Consider the following 22,189-nt stretch of genomic DNA (forward strand, 5'->3'; position numbering starts at 1 on the left):
GAACCGAGGAGGCAGAGGTGAGGCCGTGCAAAGAGGGCCAAACCAGTCCTTCAGTTGGTCTGGTGACCTTCCCAAGAGACATCTTGTTCTCCCAGGAGGGCAGCCCAGACTGGCTACCTGGTCCCAGGTGTGGGGAGTGAGCAGGGAGTGGCTTGGGCTGGGACACCTGGGTCTGAGGGACATGTGGGAGAGGCGGTTCCCATAAGATCCACGACTCCTGCCAAGGTCTGCAGTTGGGAAGAATTTATTATCACTAAGTGGCCCTGACAGATCAGGGAGGAGGGGGTGACACTAATGAGGCTGCTACAATCAGCTCCCCTAGAGGCAGCGATTAAGGGCTCATTACCCGCTGGGGTGAGGGGAGCCTGGGAAAGGCAGCAGGGGGGGGATTAGGTTAGGAGGTCGGGCAGTTTAGAGGGAAGAAGAGTGGGACAGCCCCGGGGCAGTCCAAGGAGGCCTGGCCTGGAGAAGAGCGAGGTTACCCTCCCACCCCCCACTGGGGAATATGACTAAGGAAGCCGCCAGGAGGGCTGAAGGGAGAATGTCCCAGGGAAGTGAGCTGAGACACTGGAGCCGGGTGCACAGCAGGCGGGGGCAGCCTGGCAGGAGTAGGGGTGTCACGGCTTCTCCAGCTGGACATCTCCTATGTTGAGGCTGCCCACATCCTGGTAGGTGCCCTGGAGGCCCCGGGAGATGTCCTCATACATGGAGCAGTCGTCCAGGTTCAGGCCCTGGGGTGGAAATGAGGCAGCGAACATCAGCACCCTGACACCTGGGGTCCCTGTCCCCAGCCACCCCCAGAGGGAACACCCCCACCCCTAATACAACTGCCCCTACCCCATCCCCACCCTTCACTCACTTCATAGAGGTTTTCATCTTCATATTCATCCCCGGTATCCAACCCGAGCTTCTCATTCTGCCATCGTTTCTGTGGGGGTGGGTGGGGTGGGTGCCTCAGTGAGCAGGGGGAGGTGAATATCTTTCAGACCTTCCTGGATACTAGGAAGTACTTTTCCAGGAAGGGTAAGAGATGTCCCCAAGGCCACATACTGGTTACGTAGCAGTTCTGAGTCTACAACCAGTGTCCTTCCTTCCTTCCTTCTTTCCTTCCTTCCTTCCTTCCTCCTTCCTTCCTTCCCTCCTTCCTTCCTTCCCTCCTTCCTTCCTTCCTTCCCTTCCTTCCCTTCCTTCCCTTCCTTCCCTCCCTCCTTCTCTCCCTCTCTCCTTCTCTCTCTCTCTCTCTCTTTCTTTCTTCTCCCTCAGTTGCCCAGGCTGGCATGCTGTGGCAACATCATATTTCACTGCAGCCTTGAACTCCTGGGCTTAAGCAATCCTCCCACCTCAGCCTCCTGAGTAGCTGGGACTAGGTGTGCACCACCATGCCTGGCTAATTTTTTTTTAAGACTTTTTTTTTGTGTGTGTGTAGAAATAGGGTCTTGCTGTGTTGCCCAGGCTGGTCTCAAACTTGTGGCCTCAAGTGATCCTCTTGCCTCGGCCTCCCAAGCTAGCGTCTTCTTGACTCTCCACTCCCTTACTATTCTGCATGAATAGTAACAATAACAGTCACACTTTCTGTAGTGCCTAAGGAGAGGCTGGTACAGATCAGAGATTCTGGGAGGACTCCAGGCCCCACCTTCCCTGGTCTTGGCTACACCTGGATGGTAACCACACTCCTGGGTGAGGGCAGGAAGGGAGTGAGGACACTCTTAGGGAGAAGAATGAGACTCTTTTTGGGGGGAGGTGGATGTGAGGACAGCCCAGAAGGGGAAACTAAATTGAAGACACCCCCTGGGCCCAGTGCCAGTTCAAGTCCCTTCTTTATATTCATTCATTTAACTTCCACAGCCCCTATGTGGTGGGTGCTTTCATTCTCCCAGGTTTTGGATGGGGAACCTCAGGCTCTAGAGGGCTACCTAGGCATTGGGGGTCCCTCGGCCCAGGCCCTCGCCCAGCTGACTCGGGGGTCTGATGGGGCTCACCCTGAACAGCAGCAGCGTCCCAGGCACCACCGCGCAGAACAGGAGGATGATCCCCTCGGCTGTGATGATTCGGTTCTTGGTGCCCTCCCCCATGTCCAGGAAGGGCCTGGGGGGTGGCTCTGCAAGGAGGTGGTATGGCTCAGAGCCCTGGCCCCTCTTGCCCTCCCTAGCCTCCTGGCCCCGCCCACCTCCTGCAAGGCCCCAGACCCCCCAGACCCCCCACTCTGCAGAGGAGAATGTCCGTCCCTCTGTCCAAGCCGGTTTGAAACCCACAATGAAGGTACTGGCTCTATCCCCACTTCAAAGATAAACCGAGTGCCCCCAGCGGGAGAGTGGGAGTAGGGGCCAGGGCTGGGCCACTCACGGCGCACGCGGAGGTAGGTGCCGCAGGACTGCCGGTATGTCTTGTTGCCCTCCTGGACCCGGCACACGTATATGCCCCCATGGCTCTTGTTCACATTCTGGATGATCAGCGTACCATTGAGGTCCTCGCCCGGGCCCAAGAACTCAGGGGGCCACGTGTAGTTGCCATGGAGGACGCGCCACCAGGTGACCTTGGCGTTCTTGCTGCCATTGTGCAAGCATTGGAAGTGGGCGTCTTCCCCCAGGCTCACCATCAATGATGTTGGGCCCCCGTGCACCCACAGGGCCTGGCACCCAGGGCCTGTGGAGAGACAGGGTGGGTGGGTCAGGGACTGGGGATGGCGACACATTCCCCCAGCCCTGGCCCCTGCAGCTCCAGCACTCCTGGGAAGAGGGTGAGGACACACCTGGGTGGGGAGGGGAAGAGGGTGAGGACACACCTGGGTGGGGAGGGGAGGAGGGTGAGGACTCTCCTGGGTGGGGAGGGAGAGGGAGAGCCCCTGACAGGGGCTGATGCATGCTGGGGAGAGGGTGGATGCGTGAAAGTGAAGAAGCCCCTGGGAAGGAGAGAGGACATACCTGGTTGGGGTGGGTGACGACACCCTGGGGGAGGAGAATGAGACTCCCTGGGATGGTAAGACCCCTGGGAGGCCCTTCTCACCTCCGCAGTGCCATCTCTTGCCCCTCTCCCGCATACCCACTTTGTACTCTGGCCCTGTGAACTCTCTGGATTTTGGATGTTTGTTCCAGGCACTGGAGGACCGCTGTCCAGACAGCTCCTTCCAGAGGCAGTGCAGGCGTCCCCTCCTCCCGCAGCCTTCCCGGTCCATTTTTGCACCCCAGCCTCAGCCAGGCCCTGCACCTGGCGCTTTTTCTTGTGTAATCATTCACAGAACCCTAGAAGTAGGTTCTCTCCTTAGCCCCATTTTACAGGACGGATGGCTGAGGCCCTGGGAGGGCAGGTGGGTTGCCAGCATCAGCAGGCAGTCAGGAGTGGCACTGGGTTGAAACTCTTGGCTCCCTGGCCTCTCCCTGCCTGGGCTGAGGAGCCAGTCTGTGGCCTGCCCTGGCCTGTGACCCTGTGCCCGGCCCTCATTCTCTGTAAGTTGTATGTGTCAACCTAGGGGTCAGGGGTGAGTTCAGTCCTTGGGCTGGGCTGCTGGTGAGCGAAGGGGCTCAGAGTGGGGTGGAGACTAGGGGTGTCTCTGAGTGCGACCAGGCGGCTCAGGCTGGCTGCGGTGTCCAATCCGGGCTCCTCTGGGAAGCCCCAGCTCTCAGCCAGGCCTCCCACATGGCCCGCCCCCTCTTCTGGAGGTAGGCGGAGGAGGGAAGTGGGGAAGTGAGGAAGAGAGAAGGAGGAAGAGGTGGGGAGAGGGGCCAAGCACCCTCATCGTCACGGGCTTAAGACTCAAACGTGAACTCCAATCCTTGCTCCCCGTGTCCCCTTGGGTGGGGAACCTTTTTCTCTGAACTCCTGGGTTATCATGACCACAGCCCCGGCCAGCTGTCCTTGAGCAGGTGAGGGGGAGTCCATGAGACACCCATTCCCCCAGTGCTGAGAAGGGACTCCCAACACAGAGAGGCACCTGAGGTTTAAGGCAGAGAAAGCTTTTTCTCCCCTTGACAGACGCTGAATGCTGCTACCCCTAAGTCCCCTTCCTGGTGCTCAGTCAAGAGCAACTTTAGTTCCTTATTTTGGCCTGCGGGGAGCAGGAGGTCGGGGAGGTGACTCTTGCTCCTGCCTCCCTCCGTGAGGCTGTGGACGCCCCTTCTCCTTCACTGGGCTCCCTCCAGCCCCACCTTGGCCCATCTTGACACAGATAAGATTTCTATAGGCATCTTCCCTGGCTCCCCTATCCTTGCCTCCTATTCCCCTTTCCCTGAGCCCTCTTCCCTCTGCCTGTGCCCTCTCTGCAGCCTCCACAGCTTTCCCCACCTCCCGCCAGTTCCTGCCCTTTGGCCACATACCCAGGTAGGCAGCAGACAGCAGGAAGAGGAGGAAGATGGTGGCAGGCAGAGCTTGGAGGACTCCTGGACCCCCAGGCATCTTCTCCCAGTGGGTTGGTTAGTTTGAGTTGCAGCAGTCCCAGGGTACCAGATCCCTACCCCAAACCCCACCCTACTTCCTGCCCAGCCCCCCGGAGATGGGCTCCAGTGGCCCTCGCTACTGGGCCCTTTGCTTGTTGGGTCTGGGGACAGCCCCTGCCGGGTATGCTTCAGGCTGTCAGTGGAGAGGAAGTGCTCCCTGCACCTGTGGCGGCCGCAATTCCCCTGAGAGGTGGCTGCTTGGGTGGGGGAAGAGGCTGGTTCCAGGGCTGGCTCGTCACTGCTGTGCCTTCGGAAGGAAGCCTAGGGAACCTGAGTCCTGGGCATGTGTCATGGGCAGGTGATGGTTCTGAGCGTGACCTCTCCCCCTGCCTGGACTTGGGCAAACCTTGTCCCTTCCCTGACCCCATTTCCTTGCTTCTTGAGATTAGAAACAAGGACTTGCATGCACAGAAATGGCCCATAGTAGGCGCTCAGTAAATGTTAGTCACTATAAATGCTCATGAATAAATAAGGCAGGCTGACCTGTGGCTGACTACCCTTGTGACTAGATGGGCACTTTGATCCTTTGAAGCTTGACATTTTTCATCTGTGAGATGAGGACCAGAATGTCTCCCTGTCTCATTATGTGACACGAGATGGTCTTCCTGGTATTCAAGGAGTTAGAGCCACGATCAGCTCTTTATTGGAATACTTTTTTAAAAAAACAGGCCAGCTATGGTGGCTTACGCCTGTAATCTCAGCACTTTGGGAGGCTGAGGCAGGAGAATCACCTGAGGTCAAGAGTTTGAGACCAGCCTGGCCAACATGGTGAAACCGCATCTCTACTAAAAATACAAAATTAGCCAGATGTTGTGGCACACGCCTATTATCCCAGCTACTCAGGAGGCTGAGGCAGGACACTCAGTTGAATCCAGGAGGTGGAGGTTGCAGTGAGCCGAGATCACACCATTATACTCCAGCCTGGGTGACAAGAGCGAAACTCTGTCTCTAATAATAATAATAATAACATATATTTTTCTTCTTTTTTTTTTTAGAGGGATGGGATCTTGCTCTATTGCCCAGGCTGGTCTTGAACTCCTGGCCTCAAGCAATCTTCCTGCCTCGGCTTCCCAAAGTGCTGGGATTACAGGCATGTGCCACTGCGCACAGCCAGAAGTTGTTTTATATTGACCTGCCATGACTAGCAAGGTAGGCCATCCCCCATTTTACAGAGGGGGAAACCAAGGCCAGAGAGGGGAGGTTGTCACTTGCTGGTGTCATACAGTCTAGGGGTGGTGGACAGAGATTCAAAGTCGTCTTTGTGTTGCTCCCAGTTTCCTTTGAGCATGTCTGGTAGGAGGGAAATGAAGTCTGAGTGGGGAGGGTGGAGTTGCTGAGATATTTGTGAGCAGTTAGGGGACCCTCACACACATATACAAGGGGATATATAAAATAAATTTATTGCAGGGAGATTTTTGGTAGCAAACATTGAGAAGCAAATGAAAAGTCCCTTCATGGAAGAATGGGTGCATTACACTGTGGCAAAGTGAGCCGACAGAATGCTACAGAATAGGGGAAGGTGTCATAAGGCTATCTCAGAAACAGCACAAACATCAGAAAAAATATCATAGCATGATACAGTTGACTTGTTTTCAAAAGGCATCCACTGCTTAGGGACACACGTTTATAGCAGAGGTGTAGACCCGTGCAGGGGAGTGGCAAACGCCCAGTTCCTGGGAGGGGTTACCTCTGGGGGACGCCAGGGTTGGGTCTGGGGAGGGACACACAAACACACAGAGAGTTCATCTTGTCTTGGTTTTATTTCCTGTGTTACTTTTTTTTTTTTTTTTTTTTTTTTTTTGAGACAGAGTCTCGCTTTGTTATCCAGGCTGAAGTGCAGTGGTGTGATCTTGGCTCATTGCAACCTCCGCCTCCCAGGTTCAAGTGATTCTCCTGCCTCAGCCTCCCGAGTAGCTGGGATTACAGGCAGCCATCACCATGCCTGGCTATATTTTTGTATTTTTAGTAGAGACCTGGTTTCACCATGTTGGGCAGGCTGGTCTCGCACTCCTGACCTCAGGTAATCCACCCACCCCAGCCTCCCAAAGTGCTGGGATTACAGGCGGGAGCCACCATGGCTGCCCCCCACCCCCCCGCCTTTTTTTCTTTTGAGATAGGGCCTCTCTCTGTCGCCAAGGCTGCTGTGCAGTGGCACGATCATAACCTCAAACTCCTGGACTCAAGTGATTCTCTTGCCTCAGCTTCCCAAGTAGCTGGGATTACAGGTGCACACCACCATGCCTGGCTATTTTTAATTTTTTTTTTTCTTTTGAGACAGAGTCTCACTGTGTAGCCCAGGCTGGAGTGCGATGGTGTGATCTCGGCTCACTGCAACCTCTGCCTCCCGGGTTCAAGTGATTCTCCTGCCTCAGCCTCCCAGGTTCAAGTGATTCTCCTGCCTCAGCCTCCCGAGTAGCTGGGACTACAGGCACATGCCAACATGCCCGGCTAATTTTTTGTATTTTTTTAGTACAGACGGGGTTTCACCGTGTTAACCAGGATGGTCTCCATCTCCTGACCTCATGATCCACTCGCCTCGGCCTCCCAAAGTGCTGGGATTACAGGCATGAGCCACCGCGCCCGGCCTATTTTTTAAATTTTTTATAAAGATGGGGTCTCACTGTGTTGCCCAGGCTGGTCTGGAACTCCTGACCTCAAGTGATTCTCCCGGCTTGGCCTCCTGAAGTGCTGGGATTATAGGCACTGCACCCTGCCCTGCCTGTGTTACTTAAACTGGGTTGTGCTTCATAGGTTTTTCTTACATTATGAATACTGAATACTAAATACTTGCATGCCTGAAGTATTTCAGATTTTTTTTTTTTGAGATGGAGTCTTGCTCTCTTGCCCAGGCTGAAGTGCAGTGGTGGCACAATCTTGGCTCACTGCAACCTCCGCCTCCTGGGTTCAAGCTGCTCTCCTGTCTCAGCCTCCCAAGTAGCTGGAATTACAGGTGTGCACCACCATGCCCAGCCAATTTTTTTTTTTTTTGTATTTTTAATAGACACAGGGTTTCACCATGTTGGCCAGGCTGGTCTCGAACTTTTTTTTTTCAGACGGTGTTTCACTCTTGTTGCCCAGACTGGAGTACAATGGTGCAATCTCGGCTCACTGTGACCTCCACCTCCTGCATTCAAGCGATTCTCCTGCCTCAGCCTCCTGAGTAGCTGGTATTACAGGCACCTGCCACCACGTCCAGCTAATTTTTGTATTTTTTGGTAGAGACAGGGTTCCACCATATTGGCCAGGCTGGTCTTGAACTTCTGACCTCAGGCGATCCACCTGCCTCGGCCTCTCCAAGTGTTGGTATTACAGGTGTGAGCCACCACTCCAGGCCAAGGTCTCGAACTCTTGACCTCAAGTGATCTGCCCACCTCTGCCTCCTAGAGTGCAGAATTTTTAAAAAGTGCAATTGCCAGCCTGGCGTGGTGGCTCACGCCTGTAATCCCAGCATTTTGGGAGGCTGAGGCAGGAGGATCACAAGGTCAGGAGATTGAGACCATCCTGGCTAACACAGTGAAACCCCGTCTCTACTAAAAATACAAAAATTAGCTGGGCGTGGTGGCGGGCGCCTGTAGTCCCAGCTGCTGGGGAGGCTGAGGCAGGAGAATGGCGTGAACCTGGGAGGCGGAGCTTGCAGTAAGATCATGCCACTGCACTCCAGCCTGGGTGACAGAGCGAGAATGTCTCAAAAAAAAAAAAAAAAAAAAAGTGCAATTGCCATCCACGCAGAAGAGCCTGGGCCTCAAGAGCCCAGGATTCTTTTACATCTCAGTCCTTCCAACTGACTGGTCATCTGAAACTGTTTCTTCTCCTGTAACATGGGTACAAACCCCCCACTTGGTAAGACTGTAAGAATACTCTGCAGTGCATTTGACACAGTATCTAGGACAGTTCTGTAGCCCTGGGGACCAGGACCCCAGGTGTTCTGCTGGGGTCACTAGCCCCTCTGCACTTCAACTCCCCGTTATGACCCCCTCCCAGGAATAAGCCTGACTCCAGACGTGGAAGCCCTGGGAATTCACCTTCAAGAGCCTTCGGTGGCTGAGCCTCTTTCTCGGCCCTCTACTGCCCCCCAGTGGCTGGAGCGGCGTGGCTGCAGGATTGCAGGCCTGCTCCGCACACCTCCACCTTGCTTCCTACCTGGGACGCACAGTGCCTGCTGCTGCGCAAACCGGACGCTTGGCATTGAGTTCTCATGTCAACTCTGGGAAATGTTTTCATCTTTAATGGTCAAAAGAGGAAACTAGAGCCCAGAATGGGGAGTGACTGGCCTGCAGCTAGAGTGCAACCCTTTGGGCCTCTTTTCTGAGGCACAGAGCCCTTGGAGTGGCTAGGTCCAGGATGCAGCTGGGTTGCTTGGGTTCAAACGATGGCTCCAGCTGAGGGACATCTGGCAAGCTACCCAGCCTATGGCTTAACTTTAACTACCTCCAAAGCCCTTTTCGGCACTTACTTCACAGAGTTGCTGAGTGTAAACAACGGTGCTTTTAACATTTTTATTTAGTTTCTTTTTTTGAAATGGAGTCTTGCTCTGTTGCCCAGGCTGGAGTGCAGTGGTGCGATCTCTGCTCACTGCAACTTCCACTTCCCGGATTCAATTGATTCTCCTGCCTCAGCCTCTTGAGTAGCCGGGACTACAGGCGTGCATCTATGCCCAGCTAACTTATTTTTTGTATTTATTTATTTAGAGATGGAGTTTCACTCCTGTTGCCCAGGCTGGATTGCAATTGCTTGATCTCAGCCCACTGCAACCTCCACCTCCCGAGTTCAAGCGATTCTCCTGCCTCAGCCTCCCGAGTAGCTGAGATTACAGGCACGCAGCACCACGCCCAACTAATTTTGTATTGTTAGTAGAGATGGGGTTTCTCCATGTTGGTCAGGCTGTTCTCAAGCTCCCAACCTCAGGTGATCAGCCTGTCTCGGCCTCCCAAAGTGCTGAGATTACAGGTGTGAGCCACTGTGCCTGGCCGATACTTCTTAAACTCTTATGCCTTACATTTGGGGACTGCCAACTGTCCGGCAGCGGAGCTACTCAGAGCCAAGGCTCTCCATGGCATCTTGTCCAGTCTCTCAGGAGTTAGCAGGGTTACACACGAGGAGACGAAGGCTCAGAGGGTAAGGCGCACAGGGTTACATGGGATTAGGGGCAGAGTTGTGATTTAAACTTAAGTAGTTTGAACTTCAAAACCCAGGCTCGCCCCTTTCCAGGAAATGGGTCAGATCCCAGGAATAATTTGGATAGGGGCATCCTGGGAGATATTGGCCAAACCAGTTTAGTCTTCCCAACTGGGAGGGACATCTGGTCACAGTGGGCTCTAAGAGGTTCTTTCCTGGCTTGCCCCCCCAGGGGTCGGACAGCTGCCCACTGGGCACCATTTGGATCTCCCAGCCTGACCAGGTGCCCAATCATGGGCAGAGGCCACATCCCACTTACCGTGCAAGACTGCCAAGGTTGCACAGCCCCTGTGTGCCCGCTCTGGGAACTGAACTTCTGCACAGGGATCTGCTTCCACTGGCTTCCTGCCACTGCCACTCTGTGGGCCCAAGACCGCTCAGATGCGGAGTGAAGGCTCAAGGACCATCCAGGACGTGCAGGCCCAGGAAAGTTAGTGTGCAGTCAGCACAGGTCAGTTTGCTGTGGAGGCTCCCTGGTGGTCTGTCCTTTTCTACCTTCCGGGGAAGAGCATGAACCCTGGGCCCTCTTGCTTTACTCCAGCGGAAGCCACCTCTGCAGCCCAGGCCCAGCTGAGGTCACAGCTCACACAGCCACCCTTTCGTTTCTCACTTTCTGACAATTGCAAAGACAGGATGTGGGGGAGTGAGACACAACGGCCCCTGGGTCCTTCCTCCAAACCCAGATGGGAACTGTTTGAACTGGGAAGGCCCTACTGGCTGCTGGGTACACAGCCACCCAATCACTCTGGGCCCCCTCACCCAAGGGAAGGGAGGAAGCGCCTCTTCCTTATGCCCCTGAAGAAAAATCAAGAGACCCAAACCAGACCAGGCGCAGTGGCTCACACCCGTAATCCTAGCACTTTGGGAGGCTGAGGCAGGAGAATCACTTGAACCCAGAAGGCGGAGATGGCAGTGAGCCGAGATGGCGCCACTGCACTCCAGCCTGGGCGACACAGCGAGACTCAAAAAAGAGACCCAGACCAGGATTACGAATGAGGCAATTTATTAACCCAGCATGGTTTGTTCTAATGCTTCTTGTTGGCAGCTGCCACCTGTGGGAAAAGATGGAAGAATAAAAGTTGGTCAAGGGGGTCTCTGCTGGGGCACTTTCTAACAGCTACCTACTACCCACCAGAGGTGGGCACCCTCATTTGTGGTTTCAAATGCATCTATCTCATCTAACTCTCACTGTGGGTATTCTCCCATTTTATAGACGTGGAAACTGGGTCTCAAGGGAGTGGCCCGGCAGTGGCTCACACCTTTAATCCCAGCACTCTGGAAAGCCGAGGCAGGTGGATCACCTGAGGTCAAGAGTTCGAGACCAGCCTGACCAATATGGCGAAACCCTGTCTCTACTAAAAATATAAAAACTAGCCAGGTGTAGTGGTGTATGCCTGTAGTCCCAGCTACTCGGGAGGCTGAAGACAGGAGAATTGCTTGAACCCGGGTGGCAGAGGTTGCAGTGAGCCGAGATTGCGCCACTGCACTCCAGCCTGGGAGACAGCAAGACTGTCTCAAAAAGAAAAGAGAAGGGAGTGGCAGAGTGGAGTCCAAATTCCGCCCACTGCCGTGTAAGAAGGCCAACATCCAACCACCAGCAATGATGTGTGCGCCAAGCCCCACTCTGCCTGGAAGAGCTTTCTCCTTCCAGGCCACCCCCAACTCCTAGAGGGCTGACACCTTCCACATTCTTTTGTGACACTAGACTGACTAAATGCTCCAAGGCTCCTAGGAGGCCTGAGTCAGTGATACAGAATTGAGTTCATGCCAGGCCCTGGGTGCTCCTGCTGTACTACAGCTCACCTCACTACCATACTTGAGGTGGCCAAGGGTAGATTTTGGCCACAGGGAGGCCAAGACAGGAGACTGTGGCACCAGGGCTGTGGCCACTCTGCCCCGGTTGTCGGCCAGCCAGGATCTGAATGGAGACCTGGGTTCTGAACCAGCCCCCCTCCCTTATCTCCACCTCTCCCAAGCAGCCCATGTGATGCTCAGTACGCATGAGGACTCAGGGGAAATATCGCAGGCTGACCTGGGGAGGGGGAGTCATCTGTGGGTACAGCTATGTGCTCCACGGATAGATGCCCAGTGGCACCTGGGCTGGAGTTCCCTCCAAATTTTTCTTTCTTTTTTTTGAGACGGAGTTTCGCTCTTGTTGCTCAGGCTGGGGTGCAATGGCGTGATCTCGGCTCACTGCAACCTCCGCCTCCCGGGTTCAAGCAATTCTTGTGCCTCAGCCTCCCGAGTAGCTGTGATTACAGGCATGCGCCACCATGCCCAGCTAATTTTGTATTTTTAGTAGAGACAGGGTTTCTCCATGTTGGTCAGAATGGTCTTGAACTCCTGACCTCAGATAATTCGCCTGCCTCGGCCTCCCAAAGTGCTGGGATTACAGGGGTGAGACAGCACAGCCCGCCTGCCTCCAAATTTCTAAGCAGCCCCAGCAGGAAGTCAGTCAGAACTGTTCTTTCTCCTGTCCCTGGGCAGCCCTCCTCTGACCCCACCAGCACCCTGGGCTGTGCCCTTCAGAGAAGGAAAGAAGTCTATCTGACAAAGCATGGGCTTTGGAAATGCTTGGGCAGTGACTAAGCGACCCAGCCCCGCCCCAAACACAGGCCTCACCTGTCCGGCGATTCTGTCCAGATCTCTCTGTCCCTGAGGTGTCAGTTTGCGGCCCCTGTGGGGAGGGAAGGGTCGTGTAGGCCCCAGTGAGCACAGGTCCTGTTCTCAGCCCCTTCCCTCCCGGTTGTGAGCCAGGCTTCTCAAGAAGCCACCTGCCGCCAGCCAAGTCCCAGTGAGGGCCCTAGTCAGGTGCATTCTAATGAGCTGGGGGCAGTAGTGGGAGCCCCCCTGGGAGCTGACGGGGTGTCGTTTGTGCAAGCATTAGATCAAAAGCCCCGAAAAATCAATTGGGAAAAGTTAACAAGCAGGCTAATGAAAGCAGACAGTCGCTAAATTACCTTCCTGGAGCCTGGGCTAGTCAGCCAGAGAGGTCGGGGTGAGGCCCCTTGCTGTTCGCTTTTCTGCAGAATCCCCTCCTGCCTGCCTCTGATAGGAGAGGCCTGAGGGGCTGGGCAGACTACGCAGGACCATTCGTTGGGGAAGTGATGACCGGGCCCCAAGGCTGCTCCATCAATGCAGCCCTCCCTACTCTGCTTACCCATCTTGGTCCTTTTCCACCATTTTCAGCCCCTCCAGGGCTTGGAGGACCCGGCGGGCCACACTCTTGGAGCCTCGGCTGAAGTGGCTGGGCATGACGCCGTTTCTCTGACGTCCCCCATAGATCTTGGTCATGGAGCCAACCCCAGCGCCACCCCGGAGGTACAGGTGCCGCGCTGTGGAAGCTGGGGGTAGTGTGAGAGGGAGATTTAAGGGTCTTGATCAAGGTCTCAAGTAAACAATTCCTTGTGTGTAAACAGCTAATTCTCACTGTTTTATCAGAAGGGAAACTGAAAACACACACTAACACCCAGAAACTGACAGCCCCCTCTCCTCACCCACCCCCCGGCTACCTCTTCCTCGACAAGCAGCCGTGCACCCTGGGTGGGCACTCCCACCATCCAGGGCCAACTTATTTAGTGGTTACTGTCCCAGCAGCACTGCTGTTGAATTGAACCTGAGGTTATGTAGGGGTGGAGCCTAGCTGTGACCATCTCCACGGGCCCCAGAGAAGCAGGAGTGAAGGGACCTATCGCCACTCTCTGGGCCACTTCAGTCTGGAGAGCTCAGGATAACAAGGGCAGGGCAGACACTCTGTGCAGTGGATGCCCCCGGCTTGGAATGTGTACCAGCCCCTCTGCGGACACAGGGAAGGCTGGGTTGGGCAAGTCTCTGGTCCACCCCAGCCAGCCTCCTTGCCTGCAAAAAAAGGTCCGTAAAATTCAGTCGAGACACCAGCCTCCCCAGAAACGCTTGCACGCTTCTATTAACTGGAGCACACATCTGCCAGGCCCCGTGCCAAGTGCTTTTCAATCTCTCCACCCTGCTTCACCTGAGGGCCCGGAGGTTACTGTGAGGACTCAACGTTGTGTGTCAAGTGCTACTCTCCTTTAAAGAGTGAAATCGAGGTGCCAGAAGGTACTCACTGGCTCCATGTCACACAGCTCTGAAGGCACTGCCCTGTCCTGCCACTGTGATGGCACTGGGGCCCACATGCAGGAAGCACCCAGATTTCAGCCATCACATGGTCCTGCCTAGCTCTGGAGCTCAGAGCAGAGTCTGGTTTGTTCCTGGGACCCAGAGATCAGCAAGTCGGTCTGAGTCTGCTCAAGTGACTTCTTTCCTCTAGTTCTAAAGATCAAGTGGGGAAATTGGGGGTTCTTCCATAATTGCCAAGTGCGAGGCAGTATTCTGTGTGGGGTGGGCTGCTTCTGCCCAGAAACAGTTCTTGTATACCGCTTGTTCCCAGCCCCCTCCTGCCCTGAGATCAGGTCCAGATACAGCCAGCCCTCCATATCCACAGACTCAACCAAGGGTGGATCAAAAATATTCAGGTGAAAAAAAACTACGATTCAAAACAGTGTAACAATTACTTACACGTATTAGTGCTTTTTTTTTTTTCTTAAAAAACAAAAAAAGGCCTCATTCTGTCACCCAGGCTGGAGTGCTGTGGTGTGATCATAGCTCACTGCAGCCTCTAACTCCTGGGCTTAAGCAATCCTCTTGCCTCAGCCTCTTAAGCAGCTGGGACTGTAAGTATGTGCCATGTCTGGCCTGTATTAATCTATAAGTAATCTACAGATGATTTAAAATATATGGGATCAGGCCGGGCACAGTGGCTCATGCCTGTAATCCCAGCACTTTGGGAGGCTGAGGCGGGAGAACCACCTGAGGTCAGGAGTTCAAGACCAGCCTGGCCAACATGGTGAAACCCCATCTCCACTGAAATTACAAGACAATCAGCCAGGTGTGGTGGCACAACCCCTGTAACCCCAGCTACTTGGGAGGCTGAAGCAGGAGAATCACTTGAGCCTGGGAGGCAGAGGATGCAGTTCGCCAAGATCATACCACTGCACTCCAGCCTGTGTGACAGAGTGAGACTCTGTCTCTAAAGTAAAACATCTACATAGGATATATGCGAATATTATACCTTTTTTTTTTTTTGAGACAGGGCATCATTCTGTCACCCAGGCTGGAGTGCAGTGATAACAGCTCACTGCAGCTTTGACCTCCTGAATAGTTGGGACTACAGGTGCAAGCCACCACGCCCAGCTAATTTTTGAAGAGACCCAGTTTTGCCATGTTGCTCTGGCTGAACTCCTGGAGTGAAGTGATCCACCCATCTGGCCTCCCAAAGTGCTAGGATTACAGGTGTGTGCCACTGTGCCAGCCCCGATGTTTTTTTTTTTTGAGACGGAGTCTCGCTCTGTTGCCCAGGCTGGAGTGCAGTGGCGCAATCTCGGCTCACTGCAAGCTCTGCCTCCCGGCTTCATGCCATTCTCCTGCCTCAGCCTCCCAAGTAGCTGGGACTACAGGTGGCTGCCACCACGCCTGTCTAATTTTTTTGTATTTTTAGTAGAGATGGGATTTCACTGTGTTAGCCAGGATGGTCTCGATCTCCTGACCTCGTGATCTGCCTGCCTCAGCCTCCCAAAGTGCTGGGATTACAGGCGTGAGCCACCCTGCCCGGCCTCTGGCCCTGACATTACACCATTTTATAATAAGGGTGAGCATCTGTGGACTTGGGTATTGGGGTTCATCCTGGAACCAATGCCCAGCTGATACTGTACAACCATGCTCCGCTGGGGGCCGAGAGTACAGCCCTGCTGTTGTCTCACTACCTCTGGCATCTGCTCACTTTAAAATCCCCACCTCACTCCAGGCCCTACCCCCTACGCCACTGCCTGGTAATAAGTGCCCATAACCAGGACCAATAGACAGAGTCACTTGGTATAAGCCACCCCCCCACAATCTTTCTGCCAGAGAGTGACATCACTGGAAACCTCCACCCTTTCAGACCAGCTCAAATGCCCAGCAGCTGCTGCCATCCCTCTGGGCCCTGTAGCTGGCTGTGCCCTGGGGATCTGGGTGGAGACCTGCTCTCCCATTTGAACTACAGTACCCAGGACTGGGGAAAGCAGGACAGCTTTTCCTGTTACCTTGCTTTATTTTTTTTTGAGACGGAACGGAGTCTTGCTCTGTCGCCCAGGCTGGAGTGCAGTGGCACCACCTGGGCTCACTGCAAGCTCCGCCTCCCGGGTTCACGCCATTCTCCTACCTCAGCCTCCTGAGTAGCTGGGACTACAGGCGCCCGCCACCATGCCCGGTTAATTTTTTTTTTTATTTTTAGTAGAGACGGGGTTTCACCGTGTTAGCCAGGATGGTCTCGATCTCCTGACCTCGTGATCCGCCTGCCTCGGCCTCCCAAAGTGCTGGGATTACAGGCATGAGCCACCGTGCCCGGCCCGTTATCTTGCTTTTTAAGAGTAAGGCACACACTCCTAAGCGCAGAAATGCCCAAAGCAGCTGTGCACCAGAAATGGGACACTCAGCCTCAGTCTTGTTGGGTTGGGACCAGCGCCCAGAGCGGTCAGACAGGGGCTTGAATCCCGACACCGTTCCTCCTCAGGAGGGACACAGGACCCACCTATCCTCCAGGTGGTTTGTGCTGTGGTACTTAAGGAGACACTTTACTTAAACCTTGAGCACAGTGACTGGTAGAGAACAAGCTCTCATAAAGCCTATTAGGTTTTTTTTTTTTTTTTTTTTGAGACAGAGTCTCACTCTGTTGCACAGGCTGGAGTGCAGTGGTGCGATCTCAGGCTCACTGCAACCTCTGCCTCCGGGGTTCAAGCAATTCTATCTCAGCCTCCCGAGTAGCTGGGACTACAGGCGCCTGCCACCACGCCCAGCTAATTTTTGTATTTTTAGTAGAGACAGGGTTTCACCACATTGGTCAGGATGGTCTCAAACTCCTGACCTCAGGTGATCTGCCTGCCTCTGCCTCCCAAAGGCCTATTCGGTTCTTTAACGGAGGCTTACATTTTTCTTAAGGCTGTATAAAAACCTTTTGGCATGGAGAACCTTGGTCAGACACTACAAGCTCCTCCCTTGCTATCCCAGTTCATGCTAATTATTTTTTTCTGACCCACTAGAAGGGAAAGGAAGGATTATTAACTTCACAAATTGGAAAATGTAAGAGTTGAAATACTGCGTTCTATTCTATTAAAACACTGACCTTTTTCCTTACTCCCTAGAGACCCAGGTTCCAGCCCCAGCTTTTGATGTGGAGCTGCACAAATCCAGGCCACCCTATCTGGCACTCATGAGGGCCAATTGCGAGCAAGCTGCTGTCACAAATGGGTTCTCCTCCAGTTCTTCCATGCTAGAGGCCTGCTCCTCTGCTGTGTGCATTCTTGGGATGGCAACCCACTCCTCTCAGGAACCCCTGTTCAGGAATCACCCCCTACCTGGAACTGTAAAGGAGGCCACCCCTCTCCACTCTACTGTGAGTTCACGGTCAAGGGAGAGCAGCTGTGTTCCTGCTAGACCGAGAGGAAGGGTCCCTCTGGACTTGAGCATGGGGCAGACCAACCAAGCACGGCTTCTTAGGAGTCATCGCAGCTCAGCGAAGTCCAGACTGGTGGTCCCGTCCCGACCTAGAGTCAAAGGCAGGGAAGAACTCCCCCAGCACACTCTAGCTGACCCTTCTCTGCCAAACTTGTTAAGAAACCACTTTCCTGACCTTGATTCATCCCTTAACTCATTTCTGTGACACCTCCCAGTCTCATTCTTTCTACTGTCACAGCACAAGTGGGTGCCCAGCCCCACGCAGGAGCCAGAGATGGAGCAGCCTCCAACCTACAAGAAGTGTTTCCAGACATCCCAATTCAGCAGCTGCTTTCAGACGCACACCAGGACACCAAACTAGATTCCCACATCTCTATCTTCAGCAGGTCCTTTAGAGAATTAAGACAGCAAGACGCTTGTCCAGCCGGGTGCGGGAGCTCACGCCTGTAATCCCAGGACTTTGGGAGGCCGAGGCGGGCGGATCATGAGGTCAAGAGATCAAGAGCATTCCAGCCAACATGGTGAAACCCTGTCTCTACTAAAAATACAAAAATTAGCTGGGTGTGGTGGCGGGCGCCTGTAGTCCCCAGCTACTTGGGAGGCTGAGGCAGGAGAATTGCTTGACCCGGGAGGCAGAGGTTGCAGTTAGCTGAGACAGCACCACTGTACTCCAGCCTGGTGACAGAACAAGACTCTGTCTTAAAAAAAAAAAAAAAAAAAAAAAAAAAAGCCTGTCTAGGGCTACCCTGCACCACCCCCTTCATAAAGACCCATGGCGGCCATCCCTTGAACATCCAGTGAGAGCAAGTCTTTGCGGGTTCTTCCTCTACCTTGCCCTGCCCCTACACCACTGCCTTGGGACTGTTACTCCTACAGCTCTGCTCCATTTCCAGACCACCCTCAGGAGGGCCCCATCTTCTGCCATGGGCCTCTTTACCCCCAAACCCCAGGATTAAGACCTGTCTACTTCACACTCATTCCTACAGGTCTCCACAATTTGGCCCTGCTCAGCAGGGCCTCAGCTTTAGCACACTTTAGCCTCAAATCTGAGGGGGCAAAATAGGCCAGACTCTTATGAGTAGAAAAAAAGGCAATATAGCAGGGAACCTAGTTTTGGACAGAGCCACCCTGCCAAGCCCTCCCAGGGTGACTTGCAGCAAGTCACTTCGCCTGTCTGCACCACAGCTTTCTCTTTGGTAAAACAGATCACTCCCATGACTAGTATAAGCTGACTGCCAAACTGGGCGGAACATGTTAAACTCTAGAATAGAGGCTGGTAAACTTTGCCTGTAATCCCAGTGCTTTGGGAGGTTGAGGCGGGAGGACCGCTTGAGCTTGGGAGTTCAACATAGTGAGACTCCATCTCTACAAATAAAAAAAATTAGCTAGGCATGGTGGCTGACAGGCACCTGTAGTCCCAGCTACTTAGTAGGGTGGGGCAGGAGCATCACTTGAGCCCAGGAGGCTACAGTGAGCTATAACTGTGCCACTGCACTCCAACCTGGGTGACAGGGCTAGACCCTGTCTGTGAAAATAAATAATAAAGGGTCAGGTAGGAAATATTTCAGGCTTTGCAGTCTACAGCTTCTGCCACAACTACAACTCTGCCCTTGTGTATGTAGATACATGGGGGTGGCTATATCCCAACGAAAGTATACACAACAGGCCTCTGGTCTACCACACAACCATCCTAGGCTGCTAGGGCAGCTGGGCAAGTGAGGTGTAAAAGAGGCCTTTGGGGTACTCCAAGTGACAGAGACCAGTAGGCAGGCAGAAGATGCACATCCTGCTTGAGGTTTCCAGGCAGGGCCACTGTCAGCTGCAAGGGACCACAGCAACTCTACCATGACCAGCAGATGCAACTAGGTTTATTATCCAAGGTCTTAATCCCATCTCGTTAATCCCTCCCCATGCAAAAAAAAAAAAAAAGGTACAAGACACATACACTCCTACTTTGGAGGTATTTAGTATGTGCAGAATGTGTCTTCACCCCAGCAAATGAGAAAGGCTATGAAATTATTTTTCCTAATCCTAGATCCAAAGCTGCTCTGACCTACTGACCCTTGAGGCACTGTCAAAGCAAGATGGGGGGACAGGTGGAGGGGATATGTAAATTCCAGGCCTTGTCATTGATGTGTGCCCAGGGAAGTCAGCTTCTCTTCATCCGCCCCATTTTCTGTCTAAAACAAACGGTGGGTAGGTGATATGCCAGCAACCCTACCCACCTCAGCAAGTTCATCTTTCAGTCCTCAGAGGCCGGGGCTGAGTATTATGCTGGTCCTCTGTGCTCACTCCATGGCCTGAAAGAGTGGGCCCCAATAGACATTTGAGGCACAAGTGTACCACAGATCTACAAAATGCTTCATATTCTGAAGGGCCAAGCAACCTGTACCAAGGCCAACTCTTTTCAGGGTCATTGAGGAGTTTTGCCAATTTCCAAACCCTGCTTCCCACCTACCTCTTATCTGGGGACAAGTTGTGGTCAGGATGGAGACCCCACTTCACAGAGATAAGGTTTAAGATTGGAGAGGCTGAGGCCCCTTAGTGAAGGTCCGTGCTAAAGCTGCCACCTTGACATAACACGGCACTGCCACCGCCCACCCTGTTAGGTTTTCCTGAGAGTGAAGATTTAGTGAGTACTGAAATGTCAAGACACATGAGAACTAACACTAGTCAGGGACTGTAACTAAATTATCATTGGAAGATCGAAAAGAGACGGAGCTGGCACGAGGCTGCAAGGTGTCCATAAGGTCGGAAATTGAGATTTAAAGCAGGGACTGACCTGGCTAGATCTCCAACCATTTAGTTAGAAACAACCTGTCAGAGACATGGAGAAGGCTAACTTGATGATCTGAGCAATAGTAAAAATAACTGACTTTTTCCTGAATAACTACTACGCAACAGACACGTTCTAAACACTCTGCTTTAAATTCATTCAATCCTCGCGATACTCTCGTACTGGTACAATAATTAGTCCCATTTTGGGGATGAGAAAGTGGAGGCACAGGCAGGTTAACCAACTTGCCAGAGGTCACACAGCCAGACGTAAAAGATGGATCCAAACCCAGGGAGTCTGCCTCCATGTATATAGAAAGGATTAAACCATCTGTAAGCAAAATATGAACATTCACCTGTCTCTGGTTTCCCCTGAAGCTCAAAGCCACAGGTCCTCCTCTCACAAAGCTCTTAGAATGTAATAAAAACTTGGAGTATCAAGTTATTGAATGTCACATCACACACGGCAAGTGGTGACACAACCAAGGGTTTCTCTCTCTCTCGGGGAAGGAAAAAGCTCAGAGGAGACACGGAAATATGGTTTGGGCCAGGGGTCACCCAGCTCCCCACTCTCCAGCCAAAGACCTAAGTTCCTCACCAGCTCGCGTGTAGAACCAGTTCTCATCGTAGGGAGCAAGCTCTTTGTGCTTGGCCAGCTTGACGGTGTCCACCCATTCGGGGACTTTCAGCTTTCCGGACCTAAGACCGAAACATGGGAAAAGCACGATCCAGTCATCTCCACAAACTACCCCACATCCCAAATGCCCTCCCCTCAACATAACTATGATGTGCCCAGAGTACAGAGAGGCTGGAACCGGAACACAAGCCAGGCCTCAAGCTGAAAGGAGCCACGGAGGCCCCAAACAAGTCTCCCCTGCCAGGACCGGCAAACACTGGGGCTCAGACGGGCAGGCCAAGGCGACAGCCTCCACACGTTTTGAACCTCAATCCCCAAACTCACTTTTTGAGGAAGGCTGCCAGAGCTCTGACGAACTCCTGCTGGTTCACGTCTTTTACAGTAACTCCAGGCATCTGCGGGAGAAAGTCAAGCAAGTGAACACAGGCCTGGCGGAGACGACTGCCAAGGGCACGGACCCCATCCCAACCCTTTCGCTCCAACGCATCCTAAACCGGGGTACACCCGTTACTTCCCACGGCCCCTTCAACGCCGGGCTCCGGCTCCTGCGGGTTCGAAGGAGCTCACCGACGCCCACGGCCTCTCTGGATCGCACTAATACAGCCTGGCCCCCGAGTGTGAGGATCCTGCGCGACCCCACTCCCCAGCCCCGGGACTCCGGACGCCCCACGCACCCCACCGCTGCCCCCCAGGGCCCACGCTCGCTTCCCGGACGGCGCTGACCGGGCATGTCCGGGCCTGCCGCTCGCACGTGGCCGCGGCTCCAGGGGGCGGGACGGGCCTGCGCCGGGCACCTCGGAGCCCTCAGGCACGCGCTCTGAGGCTTCGGCGTCCGGCCCTGCCGCCTCGCGCCCAGTCCAACTCGGAGCCCTCGCTTACCGTGCGGCCTCCGCGCTGCCAGCCAGGGGAAAGGGAGCGACGGGGTTTCCCGGGCGCACAAGTCGGGCGTCGGGCCTCGCGAGAGTTCCGAAAGCTCGCGAGAAAGAGGGTAGAAGCTGAGGCTCCGCCTCTCTCAGGGCGAAAGTGGCTTCGTCCCCGCCTAGATGGGAGGATGTCTAGTGAGGGGTGGAAAGGTAAAGGGGCCAAGGTGTCGGGCGTGGAGGCCTGGGTTTCCTCCCGCCTTTTCTTCTCCCGAAGTGTAATAGAAAAAGGATAGAGAGCTCCTGTTCGGAGCTGGGGGAACTTGGCTTCGTTTGCGTCGTTCGTGGCTGGAAGGAACAGTGGTGGAGAAGACTATGATGGCGAAAGTACGGGGCAGGTTGGGTGGGCCACAGCTGGCGCCCTCCGGCCAAACAACCCCTTTTCCGGGTGGAAGTGGCTGTTTTCTGGCCGGAAGTGGGAGTAGTAAGGGCGGAACTGTGACAGGGAACCTAGGGGAAGGGCGAGGAAGAAATGTGGCTATCATCTTCCGTCCTTCACCGCCAGGAGTCGCGAGAGCGGGAGACGGAAGCCCCACCCTTCTCAGGGCGGAAGTTGCTTCAGCACAGCCGGGGCGAGCGAAAAGGGAATGAGGCGCTGGAGGAGGGGAGGAGATAAAGGCGGGACAAAACGGCAGAGGCGGGACCTTAGCAGAAGTTAGTTCAGCTCTGCCTTCTAGCGTCGGAGTCTGTTCGCTCAGCCCTTACTTTGCCAGTTTAGATTTACCTGCCCTGCTGACCTGTGT

At 54.0% G+C, this 22,189-nt stretch overlaps 2 protein-coding genes across 5 annotated transcripts; both read right to left on the reverse strand.

Annotated features, from left to right (window-relative positions):
* Window positions 1-228: 228 nt before the first annotated feature.
* On the reverse strand, window positions 229-4,668 carry CD79A (CD79a molecule). Of its 2 annotated transcripts, none has more exons than XM_055250226.2 (5): window positions 4,311-4,668; window positions 2,344-2,643; window positions 1,980-2,098; window positions 860-928; window positions 229-731 (listed from the first exon to the last, which is right to left on the reverse strand). In XM_055250226.2, exons 1-5 carry the CDS (start codon window positions 4,387-4,389, stop codon window positions 618-620), a joined length of 681 nt encoding a protein of 226 aa, XP_055106201.1. In that variant the 5' UTR covers window positions 4,390-4,668; the 3' UTR covers window positions 229-617. The 2 variants fall into 2 exon arrangements, with proteins under 2 accessions (XP_055106201.1, XP_055106202.1); XM_055250227.2 differs by having other exon boundaries at window positions 2,458-2,643; window positions 4,311-4,609.
* Window positions 4,669-10,591: 5,923 nt separating this feature from the next.
* On the reverse strand, window positions 10,592-21,546 carry RPS19 (ribosomal protein S19). Of its 3 annotated transcripts, none has more exons than XM_055250233.2 (6): window positions 21,406-21,546; window positions 20,851-20,921; window positions 20,488-20,588; window positions 12,766-12,949; window positions 12,228-12,282; window positions 10,592-10,657 (listed from the first exon to the last, which is right to left on the reverse strand). In XM_055250233.2, exons 2-6 carry the CDS (start codon window positions 20,919-20,921, stop codon window positions 10,631-10,633), a joined length of 438 nt encoding a protein of 145 aa, XP_055106208.1. In that variant the 5' UTR covers window positions 21,406-21,546; the 3' UTR covers window positions 10,592-10,630. The 3 variants fall into 3 exon arrangements, with proteins under 3 accessions (XP_055106208.1, XP_063477167.1, XP_063477168.1); XM_063621097.1 differs by having other exon boundaries at window positions 21,250-21,440; XM_063621098.1 differs by having other exon boundaries at window positions 21,201-21,410.
* Window positions 21,547-22,189: the final 643 nt, after the last annotated feature.

This window comes from Symphalangus syndactylus, chromosome 17 (assembly GCF_028878055.3).
Source record: "Symphalangus syndactylus isolate Jambi chromosome 17, NHGRI_mSymSyn1-v2.1_pri, whole genome shotgun sequence".
Taxonomy (NCBI): Eukaryota; Metazoa; Chordata; class Mammalia; order Primates; family Hylobatidae; genus Symphalangus; species Symphalangus syndactylus.